Consider the following 16,472-nt stretch of genomic DNA (forward strand, 5'->3'; position numbering starts at 1 on the left):
ATATGAACACTACAGCTTCAAAAAAAATTGTGCAAGTGGAAATTAGCGCCCACTTTGGCAATTAGAAAATACTGATGTGACTTACATCAACGTCAAGGTAGCAGTCATAGCTTTTTAATACCGTTTGTTTTATTCATTTTGGTTTCGGCAATCCAGAGATCTGCTTCACTAAATACAAATGTATGAAAACCCTTTTGTGCCACTTTTTAGGATATTGAATAGAATGTTATATCCAAATACTCCTACAGTACAGTTAATAAATGAACATTCATTTGTAGGATTAGGAATGATTATGTAATAATTGCTCAGTATAATTCTATTGAAGACGAGGGCACGCCAGCTAGATGCATTGCTACAGGTGACGGTCACGCAGAAGGGGCTCTGAGGACCCATCCTTTTGATTTCAAGCAATGTCGGATTCAACTGCTTATGACTTGATAAAAATCATCATGAATTTTAAATCTTTAGTGTAAAATTTCAAACGTATAATTATGATGTGCAATATTTTGTTAACAAGATTTTAATTTTACAACAGAGTGTGCAATATTTGTCTGTCTTTTAACATGTCTTGAGTGACAAAGAGAACAGTATTTACCATGATAAAATCACCGACGTTGTACACGTATTTAATCATGTTAATTTTGTAGCAGAATGTGAAATATGTATTTATCTTTTAATCTGTTTTAAGTGGGAAAAAAGAATTATTATACCTGTATCATGATAAAACTGTAAAGTTGTGTTATCGATGCATTCTTTTGATTTCACGAAGGAACTCTTGATAAACTTGATGCTATCATTGATTTAAATGTACAGCCCTCTGCCCTAATAAAAGTGGCACAATTGTGATTTTACCCTTTCGTGTTGCGATTGTGTGATTGTGTGATTCTTCCATTGTAATGCGTTTCCTCAGGTAATTCTCTGTTTAATTGACAAACTGTGTGATGTGAACATCAAAGTATATTTGTATCTTTCAATTAAATTCAACTGAGCACTATTCCATAACAATAAACCTGTTCCTAGTATGATTGAAAACTGCATTTGATACAAAAATAAAAAATATTCCAAACTTTTGTCCATGACTGTATATACTCTACATACCCTGTGTGTCTCGTTGTAACCTGTACGAACCTCGGGGAGCTGATCCTAGTTGCGAAGGTCAATATCTAGGGTATGCGCTTCAAAGCTGCAGAGTCCTTGATTGTTAAATGGTTTATGGAATGACATGTGTCCGAAGTGGTCAGAGCACAGTATAAATCACTGGGCCTTTTTTTTAAAGAATACTAGAAGTAGGCCTACTACTTGTAAGATTAAGTTTGAATTTGGCAACACGGCTGCGTCGCTGTATATACTATTTATCTTGGCGAGTCAGCGACGTCGACTCGTTGATGCAGCTGTTACGCGCGTGTATCTATGCGTCGCTTTTAAACTCGTACAACGCATGTCAGCGCTTTGAGCAAACGTGAGTTGAAGCTGCGCCCAATTTTAATGCGCACTGACGTTACTGACTCGCCAAGTGGAAAAAATAGTATACTTGAATTGTTTGGTGTACCCACAAAGTATGATTCAGAAAATTATGGATTATACTAGACGACATTTATGTGAGATGGAGGAACAAGTTACATGACAAAACAAATTCTTAGAAATAGTGGCTTCAGATGTTTAATTCTACTTGCTCACACCGTAATTTCACTTATTTACCACAACATATCATGTTTGTTATCAAAGTGAAAACGCGCTTTCATTTAGTTGTTTGGATCTGTTGCATTATAATCATTAACAGGTAAATTTACTGTCAAATAATTTGGATTCTCAATGTTCATATCTTTGGGTAGTGCTACATTTTTATTTTCCCCATTTGTATATTTGATCGATACATCGGAAACTGGCGGCTGTTTTCGCTTGCTTTGATTGACAAAGAAAGCAACTGAGACGATCAGCATGATGAGAACAAGGCCCAAGAGAACACCCAAAATGATGGTGGATGAGTTGTCGTCTTCGATCATAACTTGTTCACCCGTGTCTGGCGGTGGTACTGCAATTAATGACACAATACAAATGATATTAAGATATTAAGACATTAAATATATTACTTTTATTTTAAGTGTCCTTAATGTTATCTCGTGGAAATCACATTTTCTATCAAATAATTATTTTACACCATCTCCCGACACACTCCAATATTATTATGTAGCCCGTGCGGTTTATTAAAATGAAAAAATTAAATTGTGGATTTATATAGCGCCTTTTTTCCAGATCTTAGGGGACTCAAAGCGCTGTAATTTCGCTGCCATGGTGAATCATCACAATCAGTTCGCATCAACTAGAACAGTTGCTGCCGAACGGCGCAAACCTATCCGCACTTAGATTGTAACATCCACCAATTATCTGTGCAGCTCCCTAAATTCTATTGGGTGAAGGAAGTTTTTGATAACCAAACAACTAATCACCGATTTTTGCGATACAGGAGAAAACCGGAGATCCCGGAGATGCGAGACCGAGCATGGAGTCGGGATAAACCAAGGGCTTGAACCCAGGACCTCAGTGGTGCAAGGCGAGGGAACAACCGCTGCGCCAACTTGCTCCCCTCGTTTATGCAGACACCTTCCAGACCAGTCTTGGAATTTTGCGAAAAAATATTCCATACTAAATATCAAGTCTGTATTTGGTGATAATTGAGGATCCCAGATAATTGTAACCCGATATTTACTTCGTACATAATTATTTGGCTAAGAATAATTATTAAATTTCACGTCGGTATATGTCTTTTATAATGATAATGGTCCGATACTCTATAATAATGATTATTCAATAATAAACCAAAGAAACTTAATAAACTTACATTCTTGGCACTTTCCTAAACGTATTGTAGGATTATCCAGAGCTATTATGCCAGTTCCGTTTAAGCTATCACCAACGACACCAATAAATAGGATCTATTGATAAAACACCACCAAGTTAATATTCAAAGATTTAAACGCTTAATATATTAACCTAATGTCATTGTCGTCGTGAAGACAATAAAAATATTAGTAACATAATTTGTGGTGCATGTATCCAGAAATACCCAAATAAATGACGTATAAAGTTATTTGCTCTAGTAACACTCATCTTTGTTGATATTCTTTGTTGATAATGTGTATTATTATGGCACGTGACCTGTGTGATGTGCAGTGAGTATTAATTCAAGTTGATCTTCGTTTAGTTGCATGTAAAGCTATTTGATGCAAGTTGTGCTACTCCTCATGTAATCAGAATAACAAAGTCATGCTCTATTTATGGATTGGTATTCCCCAGATTGTGTAAATTGGAGATGGCATAATTTTGGGAATCTTAGAAAAATTCACAGGATGTTCATTGCATTGCATAATATGAAAACACCATGTGGTTATAATACGGTGAATGTGACAGAACGCGTTTTTAATAGCGGGACTTTCAGTTTTACTAGTTATCAAGAAAGTTGATATACATGTAAGCTTTCTAATGGGTCTGTATATTCTATGTACCTTCAAATAAAGGTACTTGTAAGCCAGACATTTTGCATAGCCAATAATGTACATGTGCTTATAATCTAACAAATATAACGAATGAGATTTAGAGAACACAAAAGTGCTCATTCTTCCCAATAAAGTTTCCAATAAAATGGAAAAAATTCTTCTATCGACATGTTGAAGTCTGGTTTATGGAATAACACATCTGTCAATGTAAGTGGAATAGTACGGAAAAAAGTCTCGTGAAGAAAATGTGTGAATGGTGAAAGCAGCACCGTTTTGGAAATTATCGGCTGTGCAAGGATTGTTGTATTTATACGATATACGATTTTATGGTAGTCAACATTGGTCATCGAAGGATAAGTTGGAATCAGGATATACATGAGTTGTCCGGAACATTGATTGCAACGAAACTTTGTAATCAACAATAAGAAGCAGACTGCCGGGTAAGTAATCATTGTGATTCGTAAATTGTAAAGATCATTGTCCTATCATACTATACTTTTCATTCAGGATTCTAATTTTGTTAACTTATATAAACAATGTGGTTTGTTGTGCATTCTGAAATGAATTTGGGTAAAAAGTGTTTTTGGCTTCGGGTCGTTGTGAACCGTAAGACCTGCTATTTGATTGCTGATGTCATACTTTGTACATGTGCATCTTAAGACACCACGTCCAAATCCACTCCAAGACTTGTTTACCACCCTTCTTTTACTAAGATTAAGTTCTTCCAAACAATTAGTTATAGTAGCGCAAAAAGTAAAGCTGTGCCATGAAACCAAGTAGGAGCATTTGTGTCAGAACACCGATACCACAATACAACCAAAGTCGCATTGCTCCGCTGTGGTGCGTAAACCCTGTAGTGTTATTCAATTAACTATCGTAGTTTCAATTTGTCAGAAGATAGCAATGGTGTTGGCCAGAGGATGATTTAAGGAAGCCCCATCATGCACTGCAAAAGTGTTATCACTAGAGTTTCAACTGCCACTTTACTTTTCAAATCCCATTGAATTCTGTGCAAAAGATGTTGTTTTAGAATTGTGTGTGTCATTATTACTTGGTCGATTTCAAAACTAAAGTGATGTGTTTTAAAGGATAATTCACACCTTCTGTAGATAACATAAAATGTGAAATCGACCAGCATGTTCACAGGGTTTTTAATGCAAATATAACTGTACAAATTCAAGTTTAACCATGTACTTCTATGCAGCATAGCAGAGCAGTGGTGTCATGTTACTCACCTGCTGCATAGTTAACCAGTGGGGTGTTGGGTAGTGCTTAAATCATCCTCTGGGTGTTGGCTCAACGATTCGACCAACCGATTGCAATTTGTGTACCACTTACCTGGAAATTCCTACCGACTTCCGTATCGTTTAATGTCCGACTGTGATGGGCCCACTTGGCCGAACCTCCAATTAAATTTTGCAAATTATACGTCATTCCATCTGATTTCATGACACCAATAATGAGTTGTTGAGTTGTGTCTTTATGTAGCAAGTAATCAAAGTCTAAACAATGTTGGGTGGACATTCCCGCTATCTTTGGCGAAACAAGTTTGCCTCTCTGACCTGGTTGCGCTTGTAGGGGTGAGAAATACACATACGCACTGTCTCCTGCAAACAATGATATAATTACTTTTAGCATACTGACGTTGTTAAAATTCTTCCGATGGACTAATGTTAACACCCATCCAACTAAATAAACGTTAAAAACCCATTCAGTGATCCCAGCGAAGGTGTCAAAAATTTAAATTATTTATAAATTGCCCAAGAGTAAAGGATTCCCCATTCAAATTGTCATTAGGTATTTTTACTCTGAAATATTTGGCAAAAAAACGACGGAAACAGCAATATTTGAAAAGTTAAAGGAATCGGATAGGAACATTTGCACAATAATTTTTGTGAGACCTGAGAGCACATCAGACACACTAAATTGCATCCTGAATACGAGGAATGTCCTGATATCAAATAATTTTAATCTTGTGCAATTCGCGATATATTCGCGAAATTCTATGGCAAAAGAGCTTTCATGTTTAATACCCGGAATAGCGTTGATGACCCAGAGTTATAGCACCCATAAAACAAACGGCTGCTGTCTTCTGAAATCCTCTGAAAGGTCTATAGAAAATAACCTCCAACTATACACGTACTCACCATTGACAGGTGCATTATCACTGGTACCATCATACCACTGCCAATCAAAATCATCCAGAGTGCTTTGTTGATACCCGCAGAAATCCTCTGGTCCAGCTGCATCAAATGTACACGCAGACTCCTTGGGATATCCTTGACATGGCTGTCGGAGGATGCGAATATCGTCTATTGCTATGTCCCCACGTTTGCCACTACCCACAAGTCCTTCAAATATGAACTAAATATGTGGAACAATTTAAATTATGTATTTTGAGTTGACTGATTGTTTTCTTTAAATTAGTTTAAGCACAGGATGGCAATTACGTAGGCCTATACTGAAAGTCATAGCCAGTGCCATCACCCGAAATCTGAATAAAAAGTCCACTTTGTTCTGTAAAACGTTGACACGCAACAGTTTTTTGAATTGAATCTGGAATTGATCCCAGGTGGAAGGGTCTTACCCCCGGGGCAGGCACTCGAATATGACAGTGACGTACCTGTGCCCACCAGCGTACGAAACTAGGGGTCTATCGGTGTAGAAATGTTTAGAAAAAATGGGGCTCATTCGGTGAAAAAAAACTAATTTATTTAGCTCAAAATGCGCGCGAAGCGCGCCGAAATTTCAATTTTGAGGAATAATTGTTCAAGAAAGGGGGTCATTCAGTATAGGCTACTGACAAAAACGGGGTCATTGGGTGTAGGATTTACAAACAATACCGGGGTCTTTTCATGGGAACATGACGTTGTCAATATATGGGAGTGCCTCCGGGGTCTTACCGTAAACTCTGCGCCCGTTGATTGCAGATTAACACTTGCAGGAGTCCATAAATCTCCTTGATCACCCACAATTCTTAGCATTTCCTTGTCTTCATAGTACATAGCAGACCACAAAACTCTTAAATAACCAACGTCTTCACCATTCATATGATAATAGAATTGGAGGCACAGATCATCCATGTTTCCCAGTATGCTGGGAGACATCAGTCTAGCTTGTTGACCGGGTCTTTGTGGGATGGAAGTTTCTAAGTAAATGTAATGGCCTATTGGAATAATGAGTACAAGTAAATGTAATCAAGGTAGACATGGTAGATCGGTAATTCAAAGTTATGATATTCCTTCTACATCTCATCTAAATGCCGCTGTTTTTTGCTGTATTGTTTAATATAACATTAGATATCAATATACAAATACGATTAAAAAAATCTGAATTCAAAATACTTTGAGCTTGCCATCTCATCAAACAACTGTTAAAGGCCCATTCAGTGATTTGCTCATCCGGACGATCGTAAAAATGATCAAAATTCAGATTTTGGTACCTTTGTCATTGTCATAGATGTGCTAACATAGTCTGCTAGTGGTTCAGCAGAAAGCCATGTGGTTAAGACAAAATAGGGCATTTTACATGAATCTGTAATTTATATACTGTCAGTAAATTAAAAATGGGGCTTCAACTTAATACTACCGTTTTCATCGTTTTTTTGCCAAATATTTCATTTCAAAAATACCAAATGACAATTTGAATGACTTATCCTTCACTTTAAAGCAATTTATAAACAATTTTATTTTTTTACACTTGTGCTGGGATCACTGAATGGGTCTTTAAATACGTCGTCATAATGATGAACCTCTTAGGAGAAAACTTAAACTACAACACACGCAGAGAAACGAAGGGTAAAGTATCATTGTTGCCAACTATCTCGACCTCACACGTTGATGGGTGAACGTTGATATTACGTTTCATAAAATAACACAAACGAGGACAAGACGGGTATTACCTGATTATGAAATAAAGAAACCGAGGACAAGAATGGCTATCAATGTTCACCCCATCAACGACAGTAAAGTGCCACTTCTAAGAATGATCTACTTGTTGACATCAATTTGCAGTAGTACAACGTACCTTCTGGAGTTCCTAGTGTGTGATCAGCCGATGGTCCTGTGAAGTCGGAATTAGTATCCCCGCTGTTTAACGTCCAATCAAAGTCGTCTTCATCATCTTGATAGTAACCACATAGAGTATTGTTTTGGGATTCAAAATCACAATTTGCATCCTCAACTGAAGGAACAGAAGTCGCTTAAAAAACAAGAAACAGAAACCAATTTTTAAAACCTCATTAGATCCATAAAGTAATTATATAAAGATTTCAGTTTGATCTAAAGACATGTCACCATCCCTAGAACAATACTATAGGTATTGCCAAATCACGGAAGCATTATAAATAATACTCAAAATATGGTGTTATGTTGTAATAAACATAGGGCGTTGATTATTCTGTCTCTTTGGAGTACAGCATCACAGTATAATGGGATGTTAATCCCCAGTGGGCACACCTGACGTCTGACGTTGAAATCAGGTTGAAATCACGTTGTATTTGCAAATGGACTTTAACCTGATGGACTTCAACCTGATTTAAACCTCTAGGTTGAAATCAGGTTAAAATCAGGTTAGGTTGAAGCTGTTGAGAAGTGATCTCTCATAAAGCGATTATAATAATCTCCTTGCTGAAAGGAATCTATATAATAGCAGAAATATACACAGGACAAACATTCCATATGCGGGCTATAGATGGCAAGAAAGATCTCTGATGGCTGGCATGGTATCTCAACAGATCATTGGAGCCTGGGGTCTGGGGTAAGACAGTATTAACTGGCAAGTAGCTCAGGAACCTCCTGGTAAAACATGCAGTGGCAAACGGTAGCTATTCCAACCTCCCTATATTGATGCCGTACTACTCCCCTTCGTGAACCTTTCCTGCTCCTTTGCGATGAGGTAGCAGTCTATTCAGTATTACTCGCAAAGGTATCTTGCAGGGATGGCTGATCAAGCTAATGGTACAGTAGTTTCTGCAAGATTTTTCTGTTGCCTTTCTTTGGAAGAAGGATGATGATTGACTCCCGGGGATTGACCGTGTACACATCTCATTGCACAACTTTGCATTGACATTATTGTTGTTTCATACACTGTTAGATAGCACGAATCAATCAGAGCAATCGTTAGAAAAATCCAAACCATGCATTGATTGTGTATATTGTGCAATCTGCGTACTACGCGCAGTACTTGCACACGCGTTCGCGTCGCGTAGGCTTGATTCAATTTTGGGCGGGTTGATGCATTTATATTTGGTTCTGTTTTCCAATATTTTTAGTTATAATTTTGTTTAAAATTTAAAATCACGTGTTTTTTCTTCTCGTGTATGAAATAGGTTAATGAACGCGTATTACTTGTTGCTCGAGAAATTGGACAAAATAATGCACGCGAGCTGATGTTGATGCGTCTAATGCACGAGCCCCGAACAACAAGTAATACGCGTTCATTATAATTGTCCACCTTCTTCAGAAGCTCTGATGGTACATTGTTAATTCTTGATGACTTTCCATCCTTCAGGCTTTTGATTGCTGCCTATATCTCAGATGAAAGAACATGTGGGTCTTTTTCCTCATTTGCTGAACTAATGCTTCTTAGCTCCAACAGCTCATTGTTAGAAGTCAGCTGGCAGTTGTCCAGCTCTTTTCAATACTCCTTCCATCTGTTGGAAATAGCTGTTCTCTCAGTGAGTATACTGTCATCACATCCTTGTCACCTATAACTGCTGTTCTAGTCGCCTTGCTCCTTATGAGATCTTTGGTGGTCTAAATGCTGTTGTGGTGTTGTTGCGCGCCATGTTTTTGTCAATTGTGGAGCACTGGTCTTGTATCCATTTTCCCTTAGCCATCTTTGTTGCCCTTTTGACTTCTCTATTGATTTGTCTGTCACAGATCATGAGCACGTCGTGTGACATCCAAACCTGCTTCGTATATCTTGCTCTTCCAAGACCTCTTCTGCAGTGTCTCAGAACGGCGCATTCAGCTGGTTGTTGAAGCTGTCTATGTCCAAGTGGGCTGCGAGAAGTGGAAAAAAGTTTCCTACTATCGTGGCTTGAAAATATGCAGCAATGCCAGGATCCTTGAGGTTTTCCAGGTCAAACTTGATTCTGGGTGATTTCCCTTTCTTGATTCTCTTGAGTTTTACTCTCAGTGATGTCTTTTGTATATCTCACTTTACAGATTCATAAGACAGTAAACAAGTAGTTTACAGCTTGGATGAAAATAAAACTGCCTTGAATTTATCTCTATTACTAGCTATTAACAAATGATTGAAGCTGTCCAGATTACCTTGTGGGCAAGATCCATCATAAAACATAATGTCATCTATGGCTATATCACCTTCAAATGTAATGCCTTTTGATGCCTCAAATATAACCTAGTGTAGAAAAAACAGAAACGATGTATTTTACGTCATTCGTAGTTCTTTCGAATTACTTTGTTATGTACAAATATAGATAAAATTGCCAGCCTAGATATATTATATCAAATAAAACCGTGATTATTATAGCCGGTGGCAGCATACTTGAGGTAATTAAAATATTTCTTCACCAAATCTTCTATACGTTATTCCAGGTTTTAAAATTCAATATGCATAATAAACAAAAAAAAGTAGGTCACAACTCACCCGATAAGGCTTTGCAAGTATTGGCATATCTACCAAAGCCTGCAACCACTGATTACCTCGATCACCAAACAGTGTCAGATGAGGATCAATGGGCATAGAGCTTCCGAATTCAACAACATAGATATTCAGCATATCGACATCCGCTCCCCACATGTGATAGTAGAACTCCATACATGGTGGTTCTGTTGTAGGGTTGAGATACGGGCTGGCTAGGTGTGCAACGTCTCCTGGGTCTTCATAGCTGTCCGAACATTCAAGATACATGTAGTAGCCTATCAAAGAGGACACATTACATTAAAGATACATGTAGTAGCCTATCAAAGAGGACACATTACATTCAAGATACATGTAGTAGCCTATCAAAGATGACACGTTACATTCAAGATACATGTAGTAGCCTATCAAAGATGACACATTACATTCAAGATACATGTAGTAGCCTATCAAAGATGACACATTATCGATTGAGCTGAGAATTTCAATAGATTCTTCTTCGAAATTATAAATTTGTATGTACTTAAAATCTGGCTTTTTCAACTATGTAGATTCATCACCCCTTCCTTGTCTTGACTAAGTAGCAGTAAATGTAGATATGTGAAAGAACAATTTGATTAAGTTTGTCATAATATTACGGTCACATGCTGTACTATTTCGGGTGATGGATGGTACTAACAGTAGTCCATTGTTAGGCTTTTAGCTTTTCAACATTTTCCTTTCTTTATATTTTGTTGTTTGTTGATCTTTTGACTAGAATGGCTGACCATAGATTTGTTTTTTTCCCTTTTTGGCTGGTTGGCATTTTATACTTGCACATGTCTGTTTTCCTCACCTAACTGATTTTATATGTTTATATTATTATTCTAATTTCTTTTCATTCTATGCTTGTCACTTCTTTTGCTGTCTTCCTCATTAAATTATTTGCAGTGCCAGTTGCTAGTGCTACTTGTTTTCATCTAGTTAAAGGGAAGTTGTTATGCTCCCGAAACGTCGGTTGTTTTGTCTATTTAAACCTAAATTGTGGATGTTGTTGAAGATATTAAATAGTTTTTAACATTTGTTTTCCATGGTTGTGTACACTACTTGAATCTTTTTAGATCCATTCAAAGTTTCTGCTGGTCAGTTGGTATTGTTTTAGTTCGCTTTTTTGCTTTATAATCGCAGGCAAGACACAAATTTCATGTTTTGACTTACTTGTCTTTCTTTCCACAACGGTCACTCGAAGTTTGATTGAACTACCCTACCCAGGGTAAGGCTGTAGGTCACAAACCTTTTCGCAAAGGATGAACTAACAATTTGCTCAAGTGCCCTTATTTAAGTGTTTAGTGCACCAGAAATCTGTTTGGAAAGCGTTGGTACGTGTCCTCCTAATAACGTGAGACTTTATAGTGTTCCTCTAATATAATATTACAGTTGAAATCCAAACACTCCCAATGAAAGACACCACCTTAATCTTACACACAGGGAGTGTGAATTTCAAATAGGGTTACCCTAATGGATGATTCTATTTGAAATTTACACCCCCCCCCCCCGTGTACGCGGTTAATGTCATGCCTTCCACAGGGTTGTAGGCGATAGCGGATGAATGGGTTTCAACTTGAATAACCCATTGTTCCTCTAATACCTCCACTTGTTCCTAGAGTGTGGTCTGCAGTTGGTCCTGTTCCTGCAGAAGGCGTAGATCCTGTAAACCTTATCCAGTCCATCTCATCATCAAATAGTTGTGAATAACCGCAAATATCATCGCTCTCAAAATCACAGTTGGCTTCATCTTGACTTGGAGGTAAAGTCGTTGGGAGTGGAGGGTCGGTGGTCACTAAAATGGACATTACAAAATTAGATATAATCTTTAGCCGCTGTAATAATAGCCCGAACAATAGACACATAAAGTGAATCACGGAATAAATGGGTTCACATTACAACTAATACAGATCGTACAATACTTCCTTTCTTGAAATAAAAGTCATAAGGCATTATTTATATTATTCAATTTTGTCATTAACATACCTATAGGACATGAAGTGCTATTGTAAAATGTTACGTCATCAATGGCTATATCATCTTTATAGTCCTGTCCCGTGACGCCTTCAAAAATCACCTATGGAATTGAAACAAAGCGAATGTTCATGTCCAGTAAGCAAGTTAATTTTAATTGATTCTGACCAAATCATGTCTAAATCTGCATGTTCCTATTATTATTGTCATGCTATTGCTAATAGTAGATTAAGGCGAAAAATCGATGTTATTATTATTATTATTATGTTGTTGTTGTTGTTGTTATTGATGATAATGTTGTTGTGTCAAATATCATACTCAATTGCCGCTCCACTAACCCTAAAGCCGACATTGATAATGTTAATATCAAAAGTAGCTCTATGCCAATAGTTTCCTTGGTTACCAGACATACTCCAAGATGGCGTTGTTGGCAAAGTTTGCCCATCCTTCTTGATATACACATTCAGAGTTTCAACATCTGTGCCATACATGTGATACCAGAACTGTAAGCAGGATGGAGCATTTTGTGGATCTGCCATTGGTGACCAAAGGCGTGATGCGCCATCACCTGCTAGACCTTCGCTGATGTATAAAAAGAATCCTGGAAATGATAATCAGATGCATGTCAGTTACATAGCCATAATAAAATTGAAACTATAATGAAGCATCAACCGCTATGCTAAATCATACTCTATATAATGGATAAATATTATAAATTAGAACCACCTTTATAAGGATACCTACTGTTTTTGCGTAAAGTGTAGAGGGTCAGGAGGATTCACTTTATCATCATAATAATCAAAAACGTTCTGGAGTAAAAATGTTAGTGTAATGAATTACTGATATAATCTTTAACTAGACTTAGCTGTGGTCTAAGACCACGAACACAGCCGTGTTGTGGCCCCTTAAATGACCTTTGACCCCAAAATATATGAAAACGCCAATAGACATTGGCTAATGTCAATGCATGGGTGCACGTGGCACCACTTTGCTATGTTACTTGTGGCAGAAGGGGCATTTTGAAGGTTTTTCGTCTCAGACAGGAAGTGACACCTTAATGACATTTGACCCCAAACAAAAAATACCACATATGAATTGGGTAACAACAATTCATGTGTGAACATACTAAATCACTGTCCTATGTTTTTCTTAGCAAATAAAAAAAAATTGAAGGTTTTTCGTTTTATACCGGAAGTGACCCCTTAATGACCTTTGACCCCAAATCTGTGTACACCCCATAGACACTGGGTAATAACAATGCATGTGTGCAAGTGGCGTCACTGTCCTACATAATCTGTGGAAGAAGATGCATTTTAAAGGTATTTCGTTTTATACCGGAAGTGACCCTTAATGAGATTTGACCCCAAATAAAAAAATACCACATATACATTGGGTGACTGCAGATCATGTGTGAACATACCGTTACTGTCCCATGTTTTACTTATCTAATAAAATTTTTGAAGGTTTTTCGTTTTATACCGGAAGTGACCCCTTAATGACCTTTGACCCCAAATCTGTGTACACCCCATAGACACTGGGTAATAACAATGCATGTGTGCAAGTGGCGTCACTGTCCTACATAATCTGTGGAAGAAGATGCATTTTAAAGGTATTTCGTTTTATACCGGAAGTGACCCCTTAATGAGATTTGACCCCAAATAAAAAAATACCACATATACATTGAGTGACTGCAGATCATGTGTGAACATACCGTTACTGTCCCATGTTTTACTTATCTAATAAAATTTTTGAAGGTTTTTCGTTTTATACCGGAAGTGACCCCTTAATGACCTTTGACCCCAAATCTGTGTACACCCCATATACACTGGGTAATAACAATGCATGTGTGCAAAAGGCGTCACTGTCATACATAATCTGTGGAAGAAGATGCATTTTAAAGGTATTTCTTTTTTATACCGGAAGTGACCCCTTAATGAGCTTTGACCACAAATAAAAAAAAAATACCACATATACATTGGGTGACTGCAGATCATATGTGAACATACCGTTACTGTGCTATGTTTTACTTAGCTAATAAAAATTTTTGAAGGTTTTTCGTTTTATACCGGAAATGACCCCTTAATGACCTTTGACCCCAAATCTGTGTACACCACATAGACACTGGGTGATAACAATGCATGTGTGCAAGCGGGGTCACTGTCCAACGTAAGTGGTGGGAGAAGATGCATTTTTAGTTGAAATCACGTTTTTGACCCCTGTGACCCCTGCATGACCTTTGACCCCACAAGTTTCATGTGACATGTAGGGGCACGGTCAATGATCATTGTGACCAAGTTAGGTCAAAATCGATGTAAGCATGTGAGTGCTAGAGCAAATGTAATGGTTGACAGAAGAAGAAGAAGAAGAAGAAGAAGAAGAAGAAGAAGAAGAAGAAACTACTAGACTTAGCTGTGGTCTAAGACCACGAACACAGCCGTGTTGTGACCCCTTATTGACCTTTGACCCAAAATAAAAAAAATACCACATGTACACTGGGTAACCACAATTCATATATGAACATACCGTTACTGTCCTTTGTTTTTCTTAGCTAATAAAAATTGTTTAAGGTATTTCGTTTTATACCGGAAGTGACCCCTTAATGACCTTTGACCCCAAATCTGTGTACACCCCATATACACTAGGTAACACCAATGCATGTGTGCAAGTGGTGTCTCTGTCCTACGTAATTTGTGGAAGAAGATGCATTTTATAAGTATTTCGTTTTATACCGGAAGTGACCCCTTAATGACCTTTGACCCCAAATTAGAAAATACCACATATACACTGGGCAACCACAATTTATATGTGCATATACCGTTACTGTCCTACGTTTTTCTTAGCTAATAAAATTTTTTGAAGATATTTCGTTTTATACCGGAAGTGACCCCTTAATGACCTTTGACCCCAAATCTGTGTACACCCCATAGACACTAGGTAATTACAATACATGTGTGCAAGTGGCGTCACTGTCCTACGTAATTTGTGGGAGAAGATGCATTTTAAAGGTTATTTCGTTTTATACCGGAAGTGACCCCTTAATGACCTTTGACCCCATATAAAAAAATATCACATATACACTAGGTAACTGCAACTCAGATGTGAACATACCGTTACTGCCCTATATTTTGTTTAGCTAATAAAAAATTTTGAAGGTATTTCGTTTTACACCGGAAGTGACCCCTTAATGACCTTTGACCCCAAATCTGTGTACACCATATAGACACTGGATGATAACAATGCATGTGTGCTAGTGGCGTCACTGTCCTACCTAAGTTGTGGGAGAAGATGCATTTTAGTTGAAATCACGTTTTTGACCCTATGACCTCTGCGTGACCTTTGACCCCACAAGTTTCATGTGACATGTAGGGGCACGGTCAATGATCATTGTGACCAAGTTAGGTCAAAATTGATGTAAGCGTGTGAGTGCTAGAGCAAATGTAATGGTTGACAGAAGAAGAAAGAAAGAAAGAAAGAAGAAAGAACCTGTAAGAAAAAAGACACAGCCGTGACTAACGTCACGGCTGTGTAAGAACTAGACTTAGCTGTGGTCTAAGACCACGAACACAGCCGTGTTGTGGCCGCTTAATGACCTTTGACCCCAAAATATATGAAAACGCCATAGACATTGCCTAATGCCAATGTATGTGTGCACGTGGCATTGCTTTGCCATGTTATTTGTGGCCGAGCGGCATTTTGAATGTTTTTCGTCTCAGACCGGAAGTGACCTCTTAATGCCCTTTGACCCCAAATAAAAAAAATACCACATATACATTGGGTAAACACAATGCATGTGTTAAAATACCGTCACACTCCTATGTTTTGTTTAGCTAATAAAAATTTTTGAAGGTATTTCGTTTTATACCGGAAGTGACCCTTTAATGACCTTTGACCCCAAATCTGTGTACACCCCGTAGACACTGGGTAATGACAATGCATGTGTGCAAGTGGCGTCACTGTCCTACATAATTTGTGGGAGAAGATGCATTTTAAAGGTATTTCGTTTTATACCGGAAGTGACCCCTTAATGACCTTTGACCCAAAATAAAAAAATACCACATATACATTGGGTAACCACAATTCATGTGTGCACATACCGTTACTGTCCTATGTTTTGTTTAGCTAATAAAAATTTTTGAAGGTATTTCGTTTTATACCGGAAGTGACCCCTTAATGACCTTTGACCCCAAATCTGTGTACACCACATAGACACTGGGTAATAACAATGCATGTGTACTAGTGGCGTTGCTGTCCTACCTAAGTTGTGGGAGAAGATGCATTTTTAGTTGAAATCACGTTTTTGACCCCTGTGTGACCTTTGACCCCACGAATTTCATGTGACATGTAGGGGCAAGGTCAATGATCATTATGACC

The 16,472-nt window shown here is 37.8% G+C and overlaps 1 protein-coding gene across 1 annotated transcript in view; it reads right to left on the bottom strand.

Annotated features, from left to right (window-relative positions):
• Positions 1–1,601: 1,601 nt before the first annotated feature.
• Positions 1,602–16,472, bottom strand: part of LOC140159652 (MAM and LDL-receptor class A domain-containing protein 2-like) — a 36,478-nt gene continuing 21,607 nt past the window's right edge. The window contains exons 11-21 of the mRNA XM_072183147.1: positions 12,440–12,702; positions 12,114–12,204; positions 11,731–11,922; positions 10,110–10,381; positions 9,773–9,860; positions 7,521–7,694; positions 6,398–6,660; positions 5,642–5,858; positions 4,833–5,101; positions 2,840–2,933; positions 1,602–2,032 (exon numbers count right to left, since the gene is read on the bottom strand). Of these exons, the coding sequence (XP_072039248.1) occupies positions 1,743–2,032; positions 2,840–2,933; positions 4,833–5,101; positions 5,642–5,858; positions 6,398–6,660; positions 7,521–7,694; positions 9,773–9,860; positions 10,110–10,381; positions 11,731–11,922; positions 12,114–12,204; positions 12,440–12,702 (2,213 nt within the window). The 3' untranslated portion in view covers positions 1,602–1,742. The remainder of the gene's footprint in view (positions 2,033–2,839; positions 2,934–4,832; positions 5,102–5,641; positions 5,859–6,397; positions 6,661–7,520; positions 7,695–9,772; positions 9,861–10,109; positions 10,382–11,730; positions 11,923–12,113; positions 12,205–12,439; positions 12,703–16,472) is intronic.

Source organism: Amphiura filiformis, chromosome 8 (genome assembly GCF_039555335.1).
Source record: "Amphiura filiformis chromosome 8, Afil_fr2py, whole genome shotgun sequence".
Taxonomy (NCBI): Eukaryota; Metazoa; Echinodermata; class Ophiuroidea; order Amphilepidida; family Amphiuridae; genus Amphiura; species Amphiura filiformis.